The 18,494-nt window shown below is 36.4% G+C and overlaps 1 protein-coding gene across 1 annotated transcript in view; it reads right to left on the reverse strand.

Moving 5' to 3' along the window:
• tep1 (telomerase-associated protein 1) overlaps window positions 1–15,235 on the reverse strand; it is a 30,536-nt gene extending 15,301 nt beyond the window's left edge. The window contains exons 1-24 of the mRNA XM_084412319.1: window positions 15,132–15,235; window positions 11,463–11,999; window positions 10,924–11,106; window positions 10,428–10,577; window positions 10,160–10,324; window positions 9,855–9,992; window positions 9,408–9,479; window positions 9,180–9,301; window positions 8,904–9,061; window positions 8,700–8,809; window positions 8,535–8,613; window positions 7,639–7,831; window positions 7,316–7,535; window positions 7,043–7,195; window positions 6,528–6,608; window positions 6,299–6,420; window positions 6,053–6,130; window positions 4,259–4,405; window positions 3,766–4,057; window positions 1,728–1,849; window positions 1,420–1,533; window positions 1,218–1,335; window positions 354–539; window positions 57–241 (exon numbers count right to left, since the gene is read on the reverse strand). Coding sequence (XP_084268445.1) covers window positions 57–241; window positions 354–539; window positions 1,218–1,335; window positions 1,420–1,533; window positions 1,728–1,849; window positions 3,766–4,057; window positions 4,259–4,405; window positions 6,053–6,130; window positions 6,299–6,420; window positions 6,528–6,608; window positions 7,043–7,195; window positions 7,316–7,535; window positions 7,639–7,831; window positions 8,535–8,613; window positions 8,700–8,809; window positions 8,904–9,061; window positions 9,180–9,301; window positions 9,408–9,479; window positions 9,855–9,992; window positions 10,160–10,324; window positions 10,428–10,577; window positions 10,924–11,106; window positions 11,463–11,990 — 3,716 coding nt within the window. The 5' untranslated portion in view covers window positions 11,991–11,999; window positions 15,132–15,235. The remainder of the gene's footprint in view (window positions 1–56; window positions 242–353; window positions 540–1,217; window positions 1,336–1,419; window positions 1,534–1,727; window positions 1,850–3,765; window positions 4,058–4,258; window positions 4,406–6,052; window positions 6,131–6,298; window positions 6,421–6,527; window positions 6,609–7,042; window positions 7,196–7,315; window positions 7,536–7,638; window positions 7,832–8,534; window positions 8,614–8,699; window positions 8,810–8,903; window positions 9,062–9,179; window positions 9,302–9,407; window positions 9,480–9,854; window positions 9,993–10,159; window positions 10,325–10,427; window positions 10,578–10,923; window positions 11,107–11,462; window positions 12,000–15,131) is intronic.
• Between the last annotated feature and the right edge of the window lie 3,259 nt (window positions 15,236–18,494).

The following is an 18,494-nucleotide window of genomic DNA, read 5'->3' on the forward strand; positions in this document are numbered from 1 at the left end:
ATGAGTTTGCTTGTGTTTGCATATAACAATGCATGTTACATCAGATCCTTCCTTACTTATAAGATGTGTTTGGAGGCAACTCCACATCATCTTTTCTTTTCCTCAGCCACTGAACAAGACAGCGCAGAAGCTGCTCAACACTGCAAGCAGACTGGCTAGCATCTGTGGAGTAGGATATGACATCACAAAGAGGGGCTTTCTTGTTTTTGACAGAGGTTTTGAGCGCCTGGGCCAGGGCAGCCTTAATAAAACAGAAGATACAGAGAGATATTCAGATGTAGTTCTAGTAATTCATCATACATTGGGCATTAATACATGAAGATTCAGATGTATTATTGTACAAATGTAGTTACCATAAACACAGTTTTGCCCTCTCCAGGTTTTCCCTCAACCATCAGAACTCCTCCTTTTTGCTGACATTCTTGAACTTTCTCTGTTGCCATAGAAATAAGCTTTGCCCTGCCGTGAAACTGCCGCTGTTGGGAATCCTGATGGACTTCCTGTTCTTTAATCTCTGAGATCAAATCTTCATCTGTCTCCTACAAAAAAAAAAAGGAGATAAAAAAAATTCCTGAAAATCACTCCACTAATTAATAAATGTAAAATAAGCACTGGGATGTACTGGGATTGATATGTCAAGAAAAAAAAAAAATAATCAAATAAATTATGAAATGTGTAAACAAAAATATAGAGATATGAATAGAATGATCAATTTGATAATACAAAAATAATCTAATAAAAACATTGATAAATAATCAAATAGAAAATAAATTTTACCAAATTGATATTATAGAAATAATGACATGTGACTATGAGGTGATTGTTAATTGAATATTTGCATTTTCTAATATCTACTATTATCAAAGAGGTTGGGACCTAATAAACAAATTTTGGCAATTCTATTCATTAGCAAATAATGTAGATAACCCCAATATGTAGACTGCCGAATATCCCAATCCCAATATTTATATATATACAAGTAGAATACACTAAATATAGGTGAGTACTGAATTAAAATGAATATTGCATTTTCAATTTACTCATCTAAGATTAAATTATTTTAGTGATCATTGCAGACTTGTATCTATTTATCCTCAACATCCTTATTCATCGTTTAATTGATTTATCTTTCAATTGTTGTTTCAAACTGTGAGTGGCTCTCATAAAGTAGAGCATATGAAAACAATTCTTTTAATTCATTTTAATGAGACTCTGACCTCCACAAAGAGCTGCTGCACTGCTTCCCAGATATCCTCCAGCGCTGCTCTCCCAAAGTCCTCCAGTCCTTTCACATAGGGCTTTCCATCCACCACCCCACCCCATTCACAGGGATAACTAAGAGAATATGAAGCAGGGCACAAATAATAAATGCAATGTCATTCCTCATTGTGCAAGGCAAAACAAATGTACAGAACTCACTTTTCTGTCACTTTAAACTCATTGGTCTGGATCCATGTTTTTAGGCTGTTCATTTTAGCTTCAGCTTCTTTGGATTCTGCCACAAAGTCTGTTCTCCATGCCACTGGCACTGAACTAAACATACAAACACACAAAATGTAGATGATATGACATACTGTACTTAAATCACATAGCCTCAGAAACATTAGCTGGCAGCTGTAATTGTTTTTCATCCATTATTTCATTTCATTACATCAAAACTGACAGAGAACAGCCTGCAGAAACAAAAATGAATCAGATCAGCTGACAAATGATAAATGAATGTATACCTGGTGAGATGGGGTGATCTGAAGTAGAAGAACATGCGGCTCTGGGCAGAGTCTGGATACAGCGCTTGAAACTGTCGAATCTCCATTTCAGTAATGGATAACCCATCAGGCGCAGAGTTCAGCTGACAGAGTGAAGCATGAAAGCAATTCATGAAACTTCAGGACAAGGGGCCCAAACCAGTATACAATGTCGTTTTATATTGCTTTGGCTACATATTAGTAATTTAGGGATGAACCAATATTAAAATTCTGATTGATACCCAATAATGTTATGGGTGATAATGTTATGGCTAATAACCAATAAATGGCGATACTAAAATCTATGCTTTGTCTAAATAAATTAAATTCTATACTATTGTGTCAAAATAAATTTTAAAGTAAAAGTTAAATATAAAAAACTAAAATCATTTTTTAAAACTACAAGAGAATTTAGGCATCACAGCATTATAATGTACAGTAAAAAAATTATATTCATTTTGAGATTTGCTAAACATTACATTAAACGGTGTTATTAAATTATATATATATATTTTTTTTTTTGATTTTCTTTAAGTGAGCGTTAGATTACGGCAAAAGTAATATACATGATTTAATTCTCTTCTGCATTTATTTGATCAAAAATACAGTAAAAACTGTAATATTACAATTTAACATAGGCTATCTGTTTGCTATGTCATACTAAACTGTAATTTATTCAAGTGATCAAAGCTGAATTTTCGGCATCATTACTCCAGTCATGATGATAATTCATTTTAATATGCTGATTTACAGCTCAGGAAACATTTCTTATTATTATCAATGTTGAAAACAGTTTCATATTTTTTGTGGAAACCATGATACATTTTATGCAGAATTATTTGATGAACAAAGTAGAAAGAACAGCATTTATATGTAGATATAAGTAGATTTTTAACAGTGAAAAACCCTTGACTGTCACTTTTGATCAATTTAATGCATCGATCCTTGTTGAATAAAAAATATTAATTTCATTAAAAAAATCTTACTGATGTCAACATTTTGAACCGTTATATACACTTTTGTTTTGTTTATTGCAAAATAACTCCTGATTGTTTCTCTGTCATCTAAGCATTGTAAGCAAGGCTTCGTTTCCCAAACGCACTGGGCCTGTGAGCTCAGCGAAGCACCAGCATCGAACTGTGATTGATTGGTTTCGTCTTGTATCCAGATGACTAGGAGAAAAAGTTCTATCCTACACAATTATCTGCTAACATTCGCTTATTTTTCCACTTAGAAGCTTATTTTACGCACTGAATTGCGTGCTAAATTAATAAAAATTACTGGTAAAAAAAACCTCACACATTTGGATCGATATTTTTATGTGAGGATCGACCCTTTTCGATACACGTCAGTATCGATAGTATCGATACTTCAGGATCGATCCGCCCACCTCTAGTGGATGTCTCTGTCATAGCTGAAGCAAAGAAAAATAAATCTTCACAAAAAATAAAGTGAAGATGATGAACGAATGACAAGGAAGAGCAATAAATTAACATAGTACACAGGAGTATATACACAAGCAAAAGTTCATTGTTAGTTGCTAGCAGCACACTAGCGCCAGACAACAATGACACACAAAACTGTCCTGTTACTATAGGTAACATTACAGAAGCAGCATAACCAACGTCACTCACATATGGAGCAGAAACAATGCAACCTTGGCGTCCGTTTTCAAGCCTTCTCACTTAGGTCTCTCTAGCACTAGTGTATTCATATTCCTATGACCCTTTCTCTTTTGTAATGTCTCTCAGTCATCTCTCTTACTATAGTCTTTCTTCAAATCTCCCTCTTGCTCACTCTCTCTCCTCCCCCATCATGAGTGTATAAATCCCCTACTGCTGAATGGCTACAAGTGTGTTGTGATGCTCGGTCCAATCCACTTTGAACAGAATTTCTCAGAAATCGCTTACTGCACATTTAAACTTGAAGTTGTACACTTTTAGAAGTGCAGCACATGACTAATCACCTGTATCACAATTTTGATAAAAGTATCTATCAGATAAATAAATGAAATTATTACCCAGTTGTTTTGAGGAAGTTCATGTAGTGTGGGGTGGGGCGGCACTAGGCCATATCTCTCCCCCAGAATCCCCAGCAGCAGCTGGCTGCGACAGACCTCCGATAGACAGAGCTCCACAGCACGGTTAGACTCCTCCTCCGTAACGCCCCAACGCAGCTCCACTTCCTGCAGGTACAGATAGTGTGCCGCTGCCCGCCTTCTGAGCTCTGGAAACACACTACGCACAAGAACATCCCTCTCTGCATGCATGTCCCTGAACGTAGAAGAGATGAACACTCGCACACCTTTCCATCTATAAATAATGAAAAGAAAATTGACAAGGACAAAATTTTGTTTAGCATTTCATTTCCAATGTACGTATATCTAGTGTGGTCTACATTGCAATATATTCTGGACCACAACCACCCAATTTAGACTTAAAGTGATTGACATACATTTTGTTTAATACAAGGAATTTATGGATATTTGAGCTTTGGTGGTTACTGGAACTTACCTGAACTTTGGTGTTGCTGGAAGTGCGATGACATCGGCAGCTCTCTCAGGTTCAGTTTTGCGCCCCTGTGGTGGAGGGATTTTATAGACTCTGTCCATGTGCTCCACGTGCTGCAGCATCCTTGAGGAGCCTCTCTCGGAGACAAACCTACGATCACAAAACAGATCTGAATGAACATCTGAAACTACTCCATTATCGCCATTATCTCTGATAATAGATTCAAGAGTTGTAGAATGCTTAATGCAAAAAGCAAAATACATTGTTGTTTACAAATCAAACACAAGTAAGAATGTTTATAACTTCTATTTATATGCAAACAGTCAAAATGTGAGATGGGGGCTTCTATAAACATTTTTGTGAATATGGCAGAGTTTAAAACGATTAATTGAAACGGATAGTTTGAATTTAATTGAACTTACAAACTCTAATGTTTAAGCACCTGAAGTTTAAAATAATTACACAACCTTTAAGAGACAAATAAACAAAAAACATATTAAGATCACTGCAATATTCAAAAGTTTGGGGTCAGTACGTTTTTTTAATTATTTTTTTTATGAAATGAACGCTTATATAGCAAGTATGCATTAAACTGATCAAAAGTGTGTTACGACCTGCACTACTTGTATTTTTGTTGTTGCGCTGGGTTCTTTCTCTCTAGCGCTTTTCTTTCTTGTTCTGTCTTTGATTTCTGATAGATTGTCTGAGGATGGGTACAACAGTCATTGGCTGGTCTTTATAAGGACGCTGCTGGTACTCGACGGAGAGCTCATTTCTGGTTGTGATCGTGATCGGGTTGAGAGCTCCTGGATCCCTCCCCCAGCCGATGATCAAACTCGTGAAGTTCACTCTGATTCACACACGTGGATCATGTTCAATTATGTTAAAAATATGTTAAAAGATCTCAGAGCGTATGAGGTGTCCTGCCTCTTTTTTTTAACCTGTTTGTGCTTTGTTTTTTATATGGATTTAGGTAAGCCAACTGTATTTTATTTTGCTATTTGATTAGGTTATTTAATTTTTTTTGTGTGAAGAAGAAGAAGAAGATTTCTGAAGGATCATGTGACACTGAAGACTGGAGTAATGGCTGCTGAAAATTCAGCTTTGCATCCCAGGAATAAATTAAATGAAAATGAATAAATTATTTTAAGTTTTTTAATTGTTTTGACTGTATTTAAAAAAAATAAAAATAAATGCAGCCTTTGTAAACAAAGACTTCTTTCAAAAGCATAAAAAACTTTTGAACAGTAGTGTATATTGTTGTTACATCCCTGCCCTTGTTTTTTTTTTTCTCTTATCTTTTGTGAGTTCTAGGTTTGACTCCTCCTTGGTGGGCGGGGTTGCTCTAATGAAGACCAGCTGCACCTGTGGCAAACTATTTAAGGAGCTCCTGGATTTTGCCTAGCTCTCTCTCATTTGTTTTGTGACTTTGTTTGAAGAGTGGGTTCTTGAGTTTGTGTTCCCATATGATTTCCACAACTCTACCAACCTCATTTCCAACTGTTTATTGATTTGATTTTGTGTTGATATTTACTATAATTATCTTGTGTTTGAACCCTAGACATTATTTGGTTTAACCTTAAATAAATTTACAATTTCTTTATTTGAATTCATCTTGTCAGTTGTCCTCTTTATGTTATGACTTTGAGCCGGGTCGTAACAATTGTGAATATTAGATCCTACACTAGCTCTTACTGCCAATTACATTTTTTGTTTTTCAAAAGAAAATCATCTTAAATCTTTTCACAAGAGAGAATATATATTGAGTACAACATAGAAATGAACTAAAGATCTTACTTCAGGATCTGCTCGCTAAACCCACAAAGTTGTACTGTGCTGGATTCATGTCTGTATTGAATATCATCTAGTGGAGACCTGTTAAAAAACAAACAATACAAGATTTATTTGTAGCTATTTTTGTAAGCATTTATGATCCAAACAGCAGATGCTTCAAGGAAACATAAGCAGTTGCTCTTATAAAAGTAACATATCAGACTCAATTTCAATTTTGGAAATTGGAGATAGAAGTTTCACAAAACGTACGTTTTTCGGAGCAGCACCTCTATCACAACAGCATCAGGGTTAGTATCTTGCCGATAGTTATTGATATCTGCCATTAAACCCCAGTTGGAGTAGCAACTTTCAAACACAACTATACGATCCAGCTGTGGGGAGAGAGGTTTTAACAGACATGCCACTTATTTTAACCCATGTGCAGAAATTTGTGCAAAACGCACCCTGGTATAACCATAAATTAAAAAGGGACTCACACCTTTGTCTTTTCTTCAGTCAGCTTTGCAAAGAATCTAGACGAAGTTATGAATTCAGATTCTACGTTGCAATCATTCATATCCTAAGAGAGAGAGGGAAAGAGAGACGAAGAGGATAAAACACAACAAAGGTATGACACAATCCAAAAATATTATTAAAAGTTTTTGTTATTATACAATATTAGATATTTAATTGTGCATGCTTATCAACTGTTTTTACATTTAAAAACACTAATAATTTAATAACGCCGTTAAAAGTCATCTTCAGCCAATCTCAAATTGAATATCCATTTTTCAAACTGTACATTATAATGTTGTAATGCCCAACTTCACTTAGAGCATTTAAAATAAGTGATTTTATTTTCTAATGTTTTATTTATGTAAATAAATCGCATCCATTTTTTTTTATTTTTTTTTTTATCTTATTTCAGTGTTTTGTTTTTATTTAAATGTTATTTAAAGCAGGAGCCTGTTTGATTCTAAAGTTATATACACAATAAAAGGGAACATTCCTTACATTCAATTGCTTCATTGCTTGTCTCACATTATCCAGAAGGACGTCAGACTTCAACTTTAACTCCTGGCAGTCTTGGAATCCATGCAGTAGGACTTGGGAATCTTCACTGCAGTAGTTAATCATCATGCATAAAAGCAGCGCAGCTTCCTGCACCTGCAGAAGCAAAAGAAATATACTTCACAATACGTTTCATTTTGACACAACAAACTATAGTAGGCTAATCATTTATAACACAAAAATATAAATCCACAGTCACAGATGTTCATATCTGACCGATGCTGAGAGTTTATCGCTGTCAATGTTATCGGTGCTTTCAGGGGGCAAGCAGAAATCATCAGCGTCTCTCCAGTCTTGATCGTCTGAAGAATAAGAAGTACAGATCACAAGAGTGCGTCCAGGGAGAGGGGGGATGTTGTACTTGCAGGAGATCTGCACAGCTTTCTCCAAAGCACAGCAGTACTTCTTCAGAAGCTCCTGAGTGTACAGTCTCTGACTAACAAATTAAAACAAACAACAACGTCAGTTTAGGCGTAAAAAAAAACCTCGATCATACAACTTATACAATGTAATAGTTTTCTTTAATAATAAATACACACTTTGCTTTTCTCAGGAGATTGCGTTTGACGTTGAATATGCGGTATACGAAGGGCACTCGCATTGTAACTCTCAGTCTCTTGCGCGCTGTTGTGTCCCAGTTGTGTCGGTGGAATCGTTTGCTCTTCGGCAATTTCTTCAGAATGTCTCGTAGGATCACCTTGGAGCTTGGCACCTCGACCGCAGGCCCACCAGCTGAAAGGGGAGAACATGTCACTTAAACTTCCTCAAGAACACGTCAATAAAAGACATTTGCATTATTAATTTGTGATTCTTTTCTTGATGAAATTGTTTTTGAAAAACTTGGTTTGTAGATTTAAACACTACAAATCCCTAAAGCACCATAAACAAATTTTTGATAATGACTGAATTAGCTATACACTACTGTTCAAAAGTTTGCATTCGGTAAGATTTTACGGTTATTGGGAACATTTTAATTAATGAGCATTATGAAATTAATGAATGATGAATGAATTCTGATCCTTCAGAAATCAGTGTAACATGCTGATTTTCTATGAATATTGAAAACTGCTGCTTAATATTTTTGAAGAAACCGTGATACATATTTTTCAGGATTCTTTGATGAATACAAAGATTAAAAGAACAGCATAAATTTAAAATAGAAAAGTTTTGTAACATTATAATTGTCTATACTGTCCCTTTTGACCAATTTCATATATATAAAATTGTTGTTACATAAAAGTAATCATTTTAACAATTGTGCCGAGCAGGACCAGTTTTTGGATCAGTATATTTTCCTTGATAAACAAAAACTAAATTTTAATAACCTCTAAAATCAGATGGAAATGATAGCTTGAGAATGTTTCTGAAGCCCCAACATCAGCTGAAAACCTAACCCTAAAATCAGGAACACAATCACACTGCTACTCCAACTTACCAAATTTACAGAGCTCCAAAACAACTTTATAAGCAGACAGGAAACGGAAGGGAAACTGTCTGCTCTTGATTACAGCGTTCTGTAAGATTAATTTAAATCTGTTAACGAATTGATCATCTTATATACGTTCCAGTAAGCGAAAATCTGAATTTAAGAAATGCTCACCTTCGAGGTCAGTCTGTCGAGGATCACAGAATGATGTTTCTCACTGATACCCGTAGAAATCATATTCCTCAGGTTCCTCAGCATTGCCATAAAAGGAAGAGACTTCCCATCTGAAATCACAAAACAACATATACTTAAGTATGAGAAGATGTTCAAGAATTAAGTACATTATGGACCCAGTGCATCTTGGACCCTAATTCACACCGATGAGTTTCTCCCATGTGGCAGCTTTGTTTCCCTCCTGACTTAGTTTGCACTCCCATGTGTCGGGTTGCTTAAGTTTCATCCGTTTTCCAGCTCGCTCTCTCTCCCAGACCCCACTAAGACCACTGCGAGAGAAGGCCTTCAGATCACTCGGGTATCTGCAAGCAAAAACAGGTAACAAACAGTCACTCATGGCTGAAAGTTACACTGGACTAAGCAATCAGTTCACCAACATTAAACAGATTTGATTAAAACATGCCAGTTTGTAGGACTAACTTCTTTCCCAGAATGGCCATGACATGTTCTGCAGGATCTTTGATGTGAAGGCGCTTTATCATCTTCTTGAAGTTGAATTCACTCTGTTTTTTATCCTTTGTAACACGATTCTGGCTCTCCAACTATATAATAACATACAGAACTGAATTAAAAGATGTTCAGAAGACATTTTGATGTGCAATAATCATGCGCAATCAAACAGATGAAACTAAATATGGCAAAGTTTACATATTGTTTGAGAATTGAATCGTCCACTCTGATGAGGTCACCCCACATTTTAAACTGTGCAGCAGAGATTTTCTGAAAGAAGAGGGTAGAAAACAAAAGCATTTTAAAAGTTATGTAGAAAGAAAAAATCTGAAAGAAATAATGTGTTCATTATTGTATGTTGGTAGAATGTGTGCTTTTCTAAAGATGTAAGATACAAACGTATTAGACAACATTTAAAAAATAAAGGATTCAAAATATCTTTTAAAAAAATGAAACCTGGAAATAAACATAAATTAAAGACTTTAAAACTATATTAAAACAATAAATGGAACAATTACATTTTTTTATTATTTAAAAAAATTAAATAAAATAAAAACATTTTCAAAGAACCATGTTCAGTGAACCCCACTGTATGTGTTTTGATCTGTAATATAAAATATTAAGTGTTTTTTTTGGACATATTACCTCTCCTTTCTTTCGTTTCTTATTGTGTTTGCAGCGATGCTTCCGTGTATTGTATTTGGCCAGCTGATATTCAGTGAACTGCTTAAATTTATCCACTAGAGCTTTTTTCAGGCAGGAGGGTAAAGATTTACTGAAACACTGCACAAAAACATTTTAAAAAGCATGAAAAAAACAAGAATTATAGGAATAATACAGTAAATCCTTATTTGTACATCCACCATAATATTCTTTATAGTACAATATAAAGGTATATGAATATGGTGATAAATTTAGGACAGCAAGATATTTACTATATTAACACTTACCATGCTATAGATTCTTGTCAACTCCAGCCAATCAGATGGAAGCTGCACAGCAGCACAAAAGTACCTTCTCAAGTGTGGCTTAGAAGCAGGCAGATGGGCCGCCAGCGCTAGCAAGAAGTTGGCTGTGATTCGAATGTTTAGTTCCTGCCTAGTATAGACTGCAACCTAAAACCAACGCAAATATGCAAAACCACACACGTTGACAACATAACCACCTGACAACATAACCCACATGCACTCACAGTCTCACACATGCAAAATCACCAACCTTAAGGAGAAACTCTGGGTCTTCTGTGGTAATCTCTGTGGCCAGGTTCTTAATAATGCTCCACACACTCGTCTTCTTATCCCAGTCCTTCTGGCCCGGGGTACAGCTCTTATTAACCAGGGAGCAGCACACCATATTCAGCAGGTTGTTCTGAAGGACAAACAAAAGAACTGTTGACGTAGAAATGTTGTTTGACTTCACATTCACCACTCTGTAAATCCATTATGTGGTGTAAGAATGATTACAAATAAGTTTGGTCAGTAAGATTTTTATGAATGATCATGTAACACTGAATAGCTGCTGAAAATTCAGCTTACCCATCACAGGAATAAATTACATTTTAAAATATATTATAAATATGTGATATGTAAAGCGCATTCATATTAAAATAGAAAACAGAAATAGGATTATTGTTTTCACTATAGTAGTTTTGATCAAATAAATGCAACCTTGGTGATCATTATTCAAACCCCAGAACTGTGACCATTTGGCTCACCTTTCGGACCCTCAGTTCCACAAGTTTTTCATCCTCACTTGCTTCAATCTCCCCAAATTCCTCATGAGGAGCAAAAGTCTGCTCCCCCTCTCTATCTATATCCATATCCAAAACAGGGATCTCAGAGGACAGCATCTGGTCTTCCTCTTCTAAGCTTTCCTTGGAAGGCATCCTGATGGCATCCTGTTAAGATACAATATAAAAGACAATATAATTAACTACATTTGTATTTCCTGAAGAAAATACCAGTCAGATATCTGTACGTTTAAGCAGAACCAAAGAGAAGTCTTTGTTCTTCAGAGTTGCCTTACCCGTAATGTGCTTTCTTAATGTTTTTCAAAGTGGTTATAGTTGGATAAACAGATGTACGACCTACAGATGCTATGCTTAGTGGTTGAGTTGAATTAGTAGCAATGATTGTGTTATTTTAATTAAATATGAATACAAATTTGTGGAGAATTAAAGAATACAAAAAATAATTATGCTACATTAATTCACATGCAATTTTACAAAGCATTACAGAGGAAATCACTCTATACCTGTCTGGGCTCCTCACTATATCCCAGCAGGCCTTCAGGTGAGAAAAGCATGTCTTCCACTTCTCTCTTTTCATTTGTGCCCGCTTTATTCTCCTTTGAAGGTGACAGATAGGGGCAGAGTGTTGGGATGGCACTGGCAGTGGAATTTTGGGAGCAAGAGAGTAAAGGATTATGGGAATAGGTGTAGGTTAGAGAGGATGAGACTGGAGGGTGGAGTGGAGGCTCCATTAGGAGGGTATTCCTGGTGCTCAGCAGAGAGGAATTAGAGGAGATTGAGCTCATCATTGTGGATGACAGAAGAGATGAGGTGGCCATGGTGGAGGACAGGCTGGTTGGCTGGAGTGCTGGACATGATGAGAAGGTGGAGGTCTGATTGACCCAGGATGGAGATGTGTACTGACGGTGAGACAATGCTGAGGGCGCTTGAGCCAGAAACCGGTTTTCCAGCCTTGGAGTGCTATAGTTTAGCTGTAGTCTGGCATCCATATTCACCTTCAGATCAGACTGAAGAGGAACCGGAGCCTTCATGTCTGCTTGCTTGAAGAAAGGAGAAACATAAATTGTGTTTTTGTCCAAAGACATTGCAAATGCTAAAAATACAATTCTAATCACTAATTCTTGAGATATTGAACAAAATATGCAACACAACTTTACCTGCAAATTAGATTTTAAATAAGAAACTTGAATCAGAGATGATCACAATAAAGTTCTCTTACAGTTTTTTACGATTGCTATGACAGATTTTTCAATACATTTAACAATTTTCCAAAACTCTTAACACAGTTAGCACTACATCCGCCTGCGTAAGCTATACTATTAACACATTTCTTGTTGCTTTAACACAAAATGCATACAATTAACACACATTTAAAATGCTTGAACTTCTTTTACACACAAGCTCAAACAAGAACAAAACAATGGATTTTTACTGCCAAATTTACCAATGCTTTAACACTGTATGTCAGAACAGATAACACCATGTTCTAAACCTAACCTTACAGGCTAAAGTCAAGGTAAACCGCTGTTTATATTGTGAACTGAAACACAAATATATCCCCTGTATTTTATTCTATTCTTACTGAGAAACAGCTGATTGAATTATGCAAATAATTAGAAGATCTTTTTTTTTTTTTTTTTTTATTCTTCTGGTGCTTTTTCTGTTCGTATATTTTGTATTTTCACATTATTCCATTGCTAGTGAGAAACAGCTGATTGAAGTTATGCAAATATGGGACAATGTGGCATTCCACCATTCCCGTGCAGTCACAGCCTGGTTTGACGCCCATCAGAGGATGATGTCCATTTTCCTTGCCCCTTACTCCCCTTTCCTCAACCCCATTGAGGAGTTTTCTCAGCCTGGAGATGAAAGGTTTTTGACCATAGTCCACAGGACCAAATGTCCCTCCTGTATGCAAAAGATGCTGTATACAAGACATCACAGCTGAACACTGCCAGGGGTGGATAAGGCATTTTACTGTAAAAGATTCTTCCCAAGATGCCTTGCCAGGGAAGATATCAGGTGTGATGTGGATGAGAACATGTGGACAAATGCAGAAGACCGGGCAGATTAGAAGATGGCCTTTTCTGTTTGTATATTTTGTATTTTCACATACAGTAATACTGTAAATGGCAGCTATAAATGTCCTGTTGCAAATAAAGCCGTTACAGCAGTAATTCTGTCTCTGTCTTCTTTTTTCATAAACCATACATTCTATAAAGCTACTCTAAGAAGGGTCATTTATTTTGTTGTATTGAATTTCTGCTGCAAAAAAAACAACAACAAAAAGGCATTTACATTACAAACAAAACAAAAATGTAGAGAGACTTCAAAAGAAACTGCAGTGCAAAACACAATCTATGATCAATACAATGTCTATAGATATAATAGATATAGTATAATATATCTATAGAATAATATGTCTGTTGTATAAGGGCAGACCTGACACATATAAAAATAATGCAGTTTCTGTAATTCCATCTGATGTTAGTGTTTTTTATGACATTGTGCTATGATTGACTAAATGTTCCTGTTGGAAGAGAACATGTGTTAATGTTTTGGTAGACATGGTGTACTGTGTTAGTGTATTATTGTATTTTGAAAATTAGTTTTGCAGTTTAGTTTACAATGTGTGATTTTGAGCATGAAATTAACCGTTTTGCCAATTGTGTGTTTTAGGTGTGTTGGTGCGTTAAGAGTTTAGGAAACTTGTTAAATGTATTGAAAAATCTGTCATAGCGATTGTAAAAAACTGTAACATAAAAGGATTTAAAAAAATAAAAATAAAAAACATTGCCAAAGTCAGTCTTAATCCTCTTAATCCTAAAAGTCCTCTCTCCATATTTTTATGAGTTCAACAAGACCATGCAGGCTCTGGTGAGTATTATGTTTCTGTAGATAATCTTAAAGGGATAGTTCACCCAAAAAATGAAAATTCTGTCACTATTTACTAACCCTCAAGTTGTTCCAAACCTGTGTGAATTTCTTTCTTTTGCTGAACACAGACGATGATATTTTGAATAATATGGGTAACCAAACAGTTGATGGACCCCATTGACATCCATAGCATGGGGTGGAAAGAATATGGTCAAAATAGCTTATTTTGTGTTTTGCAGAAGAAATTCATACAGGTTTGAAACAACTTGAGGGTGGTGAGTAATTTTATTTAAATTTTTGGGTGAATTATCCCTTTTTAGTAATTGTACTACTAACTGTCACTGCTATATGGAGAGGGGACACAATTTTTCAATGCCAGCTGCCCTGCCATGGAAAGATGTCACCTCTATTGGCTATATGTAACCCTGTCACAAATTGTAAAGAAATAGGTTGTTATTTTAAATCATTTGCCTCATTATAACTAGGCTCTAGTAGCTATAAGGCAAAAAAAAAAAAAAAAGGTGATAATAGCCCTAATAATAATAATAATATGGTTATTTTGTCAACCATAAACTTATAGAGATTTTCTGTCTGAAGGTAATGCGATTCAGAATCACTAGCATTGGCAAGCATGGGTGTGTCTTATGCAAACAACAAACGTAATGTAGACACACCAGAAAAACCAAACAATAGCTTTCTCCACTCCTTTTCACCCTTTCACCTTGTTTATTTAAACTTAAAGCACTAGCAAGTAGCTATATTTCCTTATACACTGCATATGAAATAATGTGATATTCCCTTATTCATGCTGATACTGCTGTTAGCTGTGTCTTTCGAACTGGACATGTACAGGTACAGCTACGCTCCCGTCGGATTAGAAACGCTCTTCAAGATTTCGGAATACGCTATAAAGTCCAATTCGCAGGGCACTTACTGTCGATTGGAGTGCGGGTCAAAGAGCATCCTCTATCTCAAGCTGATAACGAATGAACAACAATAAAAATGTGTTTTCTCAATGTCGATTCCTTATTGACACGCAAAGACGACAAATTCATCACCACTCCCTCACTTAATGTTTCACGTGCATTTAAAAAAAAAAACTTCTAAATCTTGGTAAACGACATACACACATGAGCAGTAGGCTATGTCTGACACTGACTGCAGTCATTATAGACATGAAAGTTGACGAGACAGCCGAGTAGCACTAACCCTGTTGTAAACAAACTCATGCACTATATTTGGATTATTACGTGCGACACGGTTTGCTCAGTTGTGTCACTAAAAAATAAACTCACCCTCTAATGCTTCGTTACCAAGTGTTGGTGTAAAATGAAGTAAACCGGTGAGCTGCAGTGAAACTTGTTAACTTCCTCACCTGTCATGTCATGACTATGTCACTACCGTAATGAACCAAATAGATGCATTATAAAAGATGGGTGGAGGCGTCTCTCCATCTCCAGTCACATGTGATTTTAGTTTTGAAAGCTGTCGACATTTCAACAAGGCTCCTCCATTAAACTGGTATGTAAGTGAACGTTGTTTAAAAATAACAGTTGATGCAATGTATTTTAAAAGGAAACCAGGAACTATAGTAGCCTAGCCTATTCAATTTTTTTAGTAGGCTATTCAAATCCAGTGATCCACTTGTGCATAGATAGAGACATTACATATTTGCATTCAATGCTTACATTTTTACATTTTAATAGCTATATTTTAAAGGGGTCATGACATGAACTGTATTGTTTTATAATGTTTCCTGGGTTGAACTTAATAATGTTAGTATGATTTTTACATAAAAAATGGTCATAATTTAGAAATAAAAGGTGATTTTGCTACCCATTTTAGCCCTCTGATTTGAATGCTTTGGCTGCATCCAAAAAAAAAAAAAATGCTGCCTTCAGAGGACGCATTCCGAGTTATAAGGCACCTAGGATCATCTGAATCCAAAGTTAGCTTCCTGTCTCATGAGATGCGTTCATCATCTCATCGATTTTTGAAGGCAGCATAGATGTATCCTTCGCTGCCTTTGATATCCCACAATCCTGTGCTTTCCATTCTGTGACAGCTGAGCTAAAAAAGGAAGATGGCGTCTGAAAGTTGCGTCTGGTAGTTTGTGTGTAAACCACCAAAGCTCACGCTATTTTGCTGTAGATCATTAAACGCTGCCTGAGAGGTCTGTCCGAAATCAGTTTTGTGAGGTAAGTTACCTTCGTGCGCAAACACTAGACTTGTAGTCAAGACCGCCTAAACCGAGACCAAGACACTACCAAGACCAGAGGGTATCGAGACCAAGACAAGACCAAGACTAAGACCAAGACAGACCAAATCAAGACCAAGACCAAGTCGAGACCAAGACCGAGACCAAGTCGAGACCGGAGGGAAAAAAAACAGACTAGTGTTTAGGGGTGTAACGATACACAAAACTGACGGTTCGGTACGTCCCACGGTTTTGACGTCTCGGTTCGGTTCGGTTCATTTAGGTGGAGTGGGGAGTTTAGAAAGCTAAAATTGCTTGTTTTTTGTTAAACAGTGCTTTAATGAACAAATTGTGTCCTTCTCTTTAAATTAATTCAATTACAAGTAAATGTTTCGCAAGGATAAAAAAATAATCTGCTAATGCTGAACTATATAGGAGCCCTTACTTGCACATTACTATAACATTAAAGCTTAACAACAGAGCCTAGACTTTTAGCCTAAATTCAGTTGCTATTTATTTTTAGATATAATAATAATAATCAACACTCAAGTAACAAATTGTATGAAAACATGTAAACTGCACATAAGGCAGTTTTTACATTAACATTTGTACTCTAATTTATTATTGAAATATAATAATTTACACAGTTGCTGTCATTTTCATGACAGATATTTTAAACATACATTAAATAATCAAGATGTCATTAACAGGTTAAGTAAAATATAATATATAGGCTAATATAGTGCATTTATTTAGTGAAAGAGTTCATTTCCTTAGCAAACCAACAAGCTGTGGACACTGAATGACTTGCCTGAGGTAAAGAAAGCTATGTGAAAAACTAAGCGTTTTATTGACGTATTTCCGCTGTTGAAACACTGACTGAGCGATTACACGAGTTATGATGCCTTTCAGTAAGTACTGTATCTTTCAACATACCTTCAGGTGTCCATTCATGTTTATTCTGTAGCAACTGAGGAAGAGAATCGCGTTTACTCGCGCCCCGCGCTGCCCCTTTAAATGAGGAGTCACGCCACATCAAAGAGCGCCAAAACGACATTTAATGTTTGAATTTCGTGATCAAATAGACAGAATTTGAAAGATTACACCTGGCTTATTATCGAATGTAACAAAACACTGAGCTTATTGCGATTAAATGTGGTTAATGGTGGTTAGGCAACGCTGTATTCGTTGTGTACACATAAGACATCACAGCAGGGGGCGGGGCGGGCGTGTTCGGTACGCCATGAGAGTATCTCGATTCGTATCGTGGGTGGTGTATCGCGGTTTTTCGGTTCGGTTCGAATATCGTTACACCCCTACTAGTGTTGAAGCTAAGCAATAACTTGTATGAATTCAAGAACAGCAGCATACTAGGGTTCAGCCGCAGTTTACATTCAATACATATTAGACGGTACTTACTTACTTAAACTACACAGGCAGAACAATACAGAGACAGACCATGTCATGTGTGTGACTGTGAGCTCACTGTAAATGTTTTTGCAGACTGTCTAAAGAATGAGAAATATGTAACCAATTGAAATTATACTTAATGTGTAGATGAAATCGTAACATCAAATTAAAGATACACAATTATAAACTTGGATTAGGCCTAACGTTTAGTCAACACAACGGAGATATGCAGATGATATTTAAAAGACCATTTATTTAGTCTAACACCATCTTAAATACAATACTGTAATCAAACAACACACACACACACACACACAGATATCAAAGACACAAATTCATCTAAGCAAATGCCTGCCTATCTCTGCCGATTTCGGAGTCTCCAAATGAATCCATTCTGCAACTTTTAAATACATAATTAAATTTTTAAAAACGAAATTAAAGGCTTAAGTGCAGGATCCGAAAGTTGGTTGTTTTGTCGCTATGGTTACACACACACACACACACACACACACACACCGTTGGCGGTGCGCTCAAAGTCATCTGTCAGTTGTGCAGTTACCCAAAATCTCCTGAATGAAGTTAAAACCTATCATGTCACTGATATGCGTTTTTTAAATCAAGTGATCAAAGTGCTCATTGCCGCTGCGATCAGTGGCGCGGATAAAGTGTTTTCTCGTGTGGCTCGCGCACATGCCGCACTGTCTTCACTCGGACGCGCGCTTCAATCCGTTCCATTGCGGATAATAATGTTGCATTATCGAACGTTGTGTCGTCGTGGATATTGTAGTATTGTATTTCTAAATCCCCCGACCACTATGTCGGTCTAAGACAGCGAGACCTTGACAAGACTGAGAGGTCCGAGACCAAAACAAGACCAAGACCAAAGAACGTCAAGGCCGTGACAAGACCGAGACCACGTAAAAGTCCGGTCTTGACCGGTCTCGAGACATACATCACTAGCAAACACTGCTAGCAGTCATTGCCGTAATTACACAACAGTTTCACACGTGTTGGCCCTTTTGGCCTTCCATAGGGAACAAGTCAGCTGCCT

The sequence above is a fragment of the Rutilus rutilus genome (assembly GCF_951802725.1).
Source record: "Rutilus rutilus genome assembly, chromosome: 6".
Classification (NCBI taxonomy): domain Eukaryota; kingdom Metazoa; phylum Chordata; class Actinopteri; order Cypriniformes; family Leuciscidae; genus Rutilus; species Rutilus rutilus.